The 7835-nt window shown below is 30.7% G+C and overlaps 1 protein-coding gene across 1 annotated transcript in view; it reads left to right on the top strand.

The window, feature by feature from the left end:
* LOC106458581 (PIN2/TERF1-interacting telomerase inhibitor 1-like) overlaps positions 1-5182 on the top strand; it is a 9358-nt gene extending 4176 nt beyond the window's left edge. The window contains exons 2-3 of the mRNA XM_013918103.2: positions 2570-2692; positions 4998-5182. Of these exons, the coding sequence (XP_013773557.1) occupies positions 2570-2692; positions 4998-5182 (308 nt within the window). The remainder of the gene's footprint in view (positions 1-2569; positions 2693-4997) is intronic.
* The last annotated feature ends 2653 nt before the right edge of the window (positions 5183-7835 follow it).

Genomic DNA, 7835 nt, shown 5'->3' with positions numbered 1-7835 from the left:
TCTCTGCTTCTTATTCTTTTTGTATTTAGTTTTTCCTGGCAGTCATCACTGTCTATTCCTAGTTCAAAACTTCCCTTACAGCTGAATTAATAGCTTTAGCAAACAAGCCAGATAATAACCTCCTTGAAAAATGATAATAGATTATAAAGGCAAGATTTCACTTTGGTGGATTCATGTTGGTTTTCTCTTGTGCGTATTTCACTAAATTATTTCACAAACTTCTATTATCAGACAACAGAATTTTTCCTACTGCAGAAATACGACTTGTTGGCATAAAATTTCCAGAGCAACATTTATCAGCCACTTTTAAATTGTAGTAATATTAGTAACTCTCCAACCTTCAGACACCTGCACACTCTATGTTGACCTACCAAAATGAGTGTGTGTGTGAGTGTGGGGGGTCATATGTGATCTTTGACCTATTTTAAAACCTTGGAGAAAACTGCCTGGTTTTCATGTTTTGTATATTTTATTGACTTTATGGTTGTATAGCCATATTGTGTTGTGTTCATTAGTATCAATATATTTGTAATGATACATCTGTTAGTAAGTAGCAAAGAATATGCAGTTTAATTGCACAAGGTTCCAGTGAACAAGAAATTTTTCAATTAAATTAGACAAAAGAGACTGATTATATATGGTGACTTTAGTAGCCTTTTACTCACCACTTTGAACCTATATATATATATAAAAGAATTTGAATTATTCATCAGACAAGCTGTTTAAGATACTTTAAGTAGATATGAAGGCCAATCTATCATTCAATTCACCACTTGTCATTGATTTATCCTATAAGAAGCCTGGGGTTGTTTTTTCAATTTGCCTTTGTCTAAGACTACTGATGAGGGGTGCAATTCCATGAAAATGGTATGACTCAGTGACAAGCAGTGAATTGATTGATAGATTTGGCATCATATTTATTTTTTAGTATGAACACATACTTATGTGCTTTTATGCAGGAATTGAGGTAAGAGCAGGAAAATCACACAAACAAATCATTGAGTTTTTACACATGCTTCTGTTCAAATGTAGGAAAGAGTTTTAAATGTAAATGATGTTTTTATGGAACTAACAGAATTATTATAAAAAAAATAACTTGAACTTCTGGGTGGTAGTCATTGAAGAACTTTGATATTTTTTCTGCTACTTATGTTGCTGACTTTCTCAGCTGTAAAAAGAAAAAAAGTGAGGTATCATGCTTAAAGAACAACATAATTCTACAGAGTGATGAGCAAATAAAAATTATACAGCAGAAAAATATCATGTCACTAAGTTAAAAGAAGTAAGAAATTCTCACACTAGTATTCCAACTGATATACCTGTTTACCAGGTGTCAGTCAAACATTGGAAATCTTAGGTTTTTGTAGAATTATGATATATCAATACTTATTAGAGATTCAAATGCCATCACTGATATTTTTGTGTGATGTTTAATTATACCAAAAATGTTACTATATGCGAAAAAAATTTAATGAAAAATTTACAAAAGGTTAACAGAAAGTAGGCCACTTTTCTAAGAGCATCCTGATGTTCAGGATTTGTAAGCCTTGAAGATAACTGTACCACTTCTGTTATCAGATTTTGTATTAATTCTTCTTTACCAAGGTTAGCTGTTATTTTAAAATTGTAAGTATTAAAAACAGAGATATCCTAATTATTTGTGTTGGAATACTATTAATTGATTTGCAACTACTAGGTCATACATACTCATTCAAGATATAATCAGAAAAATTTCCTCTTACATCATTAGAATCAGTAATAAAAGTAATTTTTTTTTTATCTGATGTCTTTTCAGTTTCTTAAGTTTATCTAAATGTTTTTATTTATTTTTGATTAAAATTGTGTATTGATAAAGTTTATCAAAATTCTCAGTCCTACATAAGTTACACTTTGATTTTAAAATTCAGTTGTAGTTTTTTCAGTGAATGTGTTTTTAAGATATTTTAAAATTAACAAAATTGGGTGTGACATTATTATTTTTATGAAATTCTAAAATGTTTTGATGTAAATTATTTTTCTAATATTTTGAGGTTAATGTACCATGTTCAAGAAAAAAAAAATTCTAAAGTTCAACAAGGAACTGTTTTGAATCATCAGTATTAATCCCCAAATGTTCTTACAATTTCATAATTTTGCATATATACTTATTGGAGGAATAGAGTTGTCAAATGGTCCATCCTTATTCTGCAGTCAACTAGTGCTACCAATCACTGGCAATCAGTTCATTTAATATTCTTGAAATAGGGAAAAAGTTTACAAGAGTCTTAACAGATTGAGGCCACATATCAATCATCAGTTTTATATCAAAGCATTTAAAAAGCACATAACATAATATTAGTTGATCGAGTGCCACATATTGACTTCATTTTGAACTTTAAAACTAGTTTAGAGGTCAAGATTTTGTTTTGGTTGAAGCCTGTAGTAAGGTATGGAGTTCAGTAAATAAGAAATAAGTATTGAATGTTTTGCCATTTTTAAATATGAAATTGGAGTATACACTTGATATTAAACAAAAATATTGGTTTGTATTTGATGAATTGTAATAACTAATATCTTGTTAACCTTGCAGATAATTCTAAGTTTGGACAAAAACTTTTAGAAAAAATGGGATGGAAGAAAGGAAAGGGACTTGGAAAAAATGAAGATGGCAATCCAGAACATATCAAGGTCTCATATAAAAATGATAGCACGGGTAATATGATGATTTTCAAACTTATTGCTAAAATGTAGAAATCAAAGGGGGAAATTAGAGTAATAAATAAATTATAGACTGATATTTCATTATAGGTTCAGCAGCAGCATTGTTCCTAGATGCTATAGTTTAACCCTGTGTTCACAGGTGGGTTCAAAGAGTACAAACCACAGCCTCTTACAGAGTACCATTTAACATGGTATGTGTTTGATATCACTTATCAACTATTCATTTTACCCTATATTGCTGATTTGGTGACAGTTCATGGTAGAGGAGATTAAATGCCAGATACAATATAGAGAGATACTGGAAAAACTAAATTTGCATCTTGAAGTTTCTAGAAGTTATGCAATAGGCAAACTATATGATGGACAAAAGTAATTTTATTCTTTATACAAACATCACATTGCTCTCTGACTTGTCAGACTCTGAGACAGACAGACTGTCATCAATTCACAGATATCCTGAGTACAAATATTTGTGTAACAAATCTGATTATTGTGTACAACAAATTTGTACATCTTACTAAAAGCTGGTCACATTTTGTGTAGATACACATGGTAAATTTGAAATTATAGTCTTTATTCCTATAAGGGATACGTGTCCCATTGTATCAAAATTGAGGGAACATGGTGAATATTTTGAGGGACACTAAGGATAAACAATTACATTTAATTGTTGGAATAAGATCATGTTAGCACTATTTTGTTAGTTTCTTCTACATTAAACAAGTTATTGTTACAATTTTACAATTTTTTTGTTTCCTAGTTTCTTCTACATTAAACAAGTTATTGTTACAATTCTACAAATATTTTAAATTTTTAAAGGAAAATTTTAAGTAATGTACTCTGCATGGATGTGACACGTTAGAGGTATGTAAATTAGTTTTGCTCAACCCATATTATCGTGGGTGGATGCATCACCAGCACACTGAGATTAACATTGTAAGTAGTAAAAGTTTGGAGATGGCTTGAATAGGTAATGAAGAAAACTTTATTATAAATGAACAACGTTTTGACAAAGCCTAATTATGACATAATTTTGTCGAAATGTTGTACACTTATAATAAAGGTTTCTTCATTACTCCTTCAAGGTGTCTCCAAACTTTTATTTTCTAAAAATAGTGGGTTATTTGTTATCAAATTTAAATCAATAGTAGTTCAGAGGTTCTCTTGGGTAATATCACTATAGTGTATCAATGCTACAGATGCTCTTATCCTTTAATTACCTTTTACGTGAAGACTTACATTAATGAATAATAAACAACATAAAGAAATGTAAAAATAGTCATGCACATGGTCATGATCAGTGTGGCTGGTGCATCAGTTGCTTATCATGAGTGTGAGGCTTGCTAAATCAATAGATAAATTTTTCACCTTATTTCAGATCTAGTGGAATTCCATGCTTGTAGCCCTCTGATTTGTCAAAAGTGAAACAAATATATAGTCATGTTTATTACTTAAAACAAAGTCCTATTCAGTAATATAGCCTGTTTCTGGAAACTTGGATTTGAAAGCTCAAAATGACAGATACACTACTGAGTCTGCAATATACTATTGTCTAGAGAACACACAGTTAACAAATGTGTGACTCCCCCGATCCTTCCCTTTTGGCAAAGTGCTGAACTTGGATTGTCATTGGTAAATGTGATAGCTTAAATGCTCTAATGCATGCTCATAAAAATTAATTTTTTTATCATTTAGGTATCTGTATGACAAACTAATAATTTTAATGCAGAAAGTTAATATATTATTAAGTTTTTAAATTTTTGGTAACATGTAACTGTTCTCACTTCATGTAGCATGCATGCTAATTCAAAACTACATGGTGCTTTCCAGTAGTTGTAACTTATGTATTAGGATTCCTTTGATAAAATAAAATATTGAGTGCTTTCAAAAGATTTATAGCTATATTTTTTCATTGTTATTATTTAACAATTAATTATTAAGCCTACTTCATAATTTAAAGTTACACAATTTTTTTTCATATCCCAATGTCTATAAAAAAAAAACTTATGACCTAGATTTTCCGAATATTGATGTTTTTTATACTAGATGTTTGTAACAAATAGAAAGTAATATGAATTAGATTCATAACTTTATTTAGCATACATTCTGTTAGAGTTTACCTTTTTTTAAATTTTAAATAGTTCATGACTTAATTACATTCAATTCTCCACAGCTTATTGCAATCATATTTTGAAAGTTTTAACTAATATCCAGTAATTGCCATGATTAAAAAAAATTAAATTTATTTTACTATAATTCATGTACAGAAATATACTTACTTGCATATCTTTTAACAGGTATCGGCTACAAAGGCTATGATGACACTTGGATTACTTATCAAAGTGATTTTAATTCACTTCTAGCAAATCTAAATGGATCTGAATGCAATTCTTCCACCTCCTTCCCTGATAGTATTGACACAAACAACCAATTTCCAAGTCTGGAATTAAAATCCAAGAAATCAAGAAAAAGAGTTCAGTAAGTTAAGAAGATTTAAAAAATTTTGTTTTTGTTTTTATGTAATTTTTTGTAAAAATTATAAAAAAAAAGAAATGACTTTTGAACAAACAAAGTTAACCATTCTCTCTCCAAGTAACCATAGAGATCACAACCCATTCTAAACCTGTGATACTTGTGATGGGTGTTGCACCGATAGCCCATTGTGTAGTTTAGCACAAACAAACTACCACTTTTCCAATGTGTTCAGATGTATGTACCTCTCCACATGTTTAATTTAATTAACACTCTAGAGGAGTTTAGCATAGGCTTTCCTTCCTCCAATTATGATGTCCCGTCAGTACAGTTGTTAGTGTACAGTCAAGGTAGCATGGTGCCATCCTTAATTCTGAAGCCAGAAACCACTTTTAATTTGTACTTTATTTATTACACTTTAACTTAAAGAAGAAAAAAACAAGTCCCAAGCATAAATAAGATGATGGTAATGCTACTATTATACGCTTGAGGATGGACTCCTTTACTTGTACTACTATTATATGCTTGAGGATGGATTCTTTTACTTCTACTACTATTATATGCTTGAGGACAGATTCCTTTACTTCTACTACTATTATATGCTTGAGGATGGATTCTTTTACTTCTACTACTATTATATGCTTGAGGATGGATTTCTTTACTTCTGCTACTATTATATGCTTGAGGACGGATTTCTTTACTTCTGCTACTATTATATGCTTGAGGACGGATTTCTTTACTTCTGCTACTATTATATGCTTGAGGACGGATTTCTTTACTTCTGCTACTATTATATGCTTGAGGACGGATTCCTTTACTTCTGCTACTATTATATGCTTGAGGATGGATTCTTTTACTTCTACTACTATTGTATGCTTGAGGATGGATTCTTTTACTTTTACTACTATTATATGCTTGAGGACGGATTTCTTTACTTCTACTACTATTATATGCTTGAGGACAGATTTCTTTACTTCTACTACTATTATATGCTTGAGGATGGATTCCTTTACTTCTACTACTATTATATGCTTGAGGACGGATTCCTTTACTTCTACTACTGCTATATGCTTGAGGACGGATTCCTTTACTTCTGCTACTATTATATGCTTGAGGACGGATTCCTTTACTTCTACTACTATTATATGCTTGAGGACGGATTCTTTTACTTCTACTATTATATGCTTGAGGACGGATTTCTCTACTTCTGCTACTATTATATGCTTGAGGACGGAATTCTCTACTTCTGCTACTATTATATGCTTGAGGACAGATTCCTTTACTTCTACTACTGCTATATGCTTGAGGACGGATTCCTTTACTTCTACTACTATTATATGCTTGAGAACATTTTCTTTTCCTCCAGTAATCTTCTCAAAGTTCTTTCAGTTATAAGTCCTAGTTCAATTAAGTTTTAAGTAGCATCCGTCATTTCCACTTTTTAAAGACAATGGAAATTAACCAAGCCAAATTTCATGCCTTTCCTAATCAACATGCTATGTTATACGTTAAATATTATTTACTATACTGTATGTTAAATATTTTTTATTATCTGTTAAATATTATAACAATAATAAGTAATAAGGTTTATGTTCTATAGATTAAATATTTAAAAATTACCAAATGTTTAGTGGTTCTATGTGTTAAATGTATTAATAGTCTGTTTAATATAGCATCAGATTTTGCCTAAGAATAAATGTGACATGACAAGCTTGCACTTATTTCTTATATTATTTCATTCCTCACTTTCTATACCATTCTTTTCTTCAAACTAATCTCACACAAGCAGTTTAAATCAAGGGAATCAAGATGCCTTTAGTCTATCTACACTCAAGATAGGGTCTTAAACTTGAATAAGTGAACTCTGAACTTGTAGCATGAATTTGATGTTTGGTGTTGATTACAAAATGAAGATTATGATATCTATACTGACCAGATACAAAATTTAGGCAGTTTTAAGTTCCAGAAAAGAGGGTGAAGAATTAAGTGTGTAATTACATTGATAATCCTCTGTTACTGTCAGTAGTTTGAGACGTTTTAATTTTATAGTAAACTTGAATATAGAAAACCTACAGGTTGGGATAAAAGACATTATGCAGCCATGCAGTTGGTACTATACAGATAGTATCATTGGTATTATACAGTTGGTACTAAAGAAAATATTACAAATTATAAGAACTTGTGGGGGATATTAAAAAAGAATGTAACAATGTCTCAACCACTATACCATTTATATCCAGTGCTGAGGAGGTTTTTTAATACCAGGATTCATCAGGTTGTGTAGGATCACACAGCGATTTCAAATCAGGAGGAAAAGAAGTAAGTTTGAACCTCAAATCTGGCTCGACATCTAACCTGTTCCTGTACTTGTTTTTTAAGAAAACCGATGTTGAGAAGCCTGATTCGCATTTATAAGTCGTGACAAAGGGCATAAGAATTTCTCTGCTTTTTTCTGATAAATTTGGATAGACAGCACGACAGCTCAGCCAAAAATTAATTAACAAGACTTGACTAAAACAGTCTTTCAGTGCGGTGTCACAGGACAGTTCAATAATAGAATCAATTTCTGATTCACTGAGTTGTAATCCTTCTTCATTTTCCATGTCAACAGTAAAAGGGTTTCTGATTCACATTTTACTGCTGTCAATTGGAGGAAAATATTC

This window comes from Limulus polyphemus, unplaced genomic scaffold, assembly GCF_000517525.1.
Source record: "Limulus polyphemus unplaced genomic scaffold, Limulus_polyphemus-2.1.2 Scaffold488, whole genome shotgun sequence".
Lineage (NCBI taxonomy): Eukaryota > Metazoa > Arthropoda > Merostomata > Xiphosura > Limulidae > Limulus > Limulus polyphemus.
This window is presented reverse-complemented; position numbering and strand designations above follow the sequence as displayed.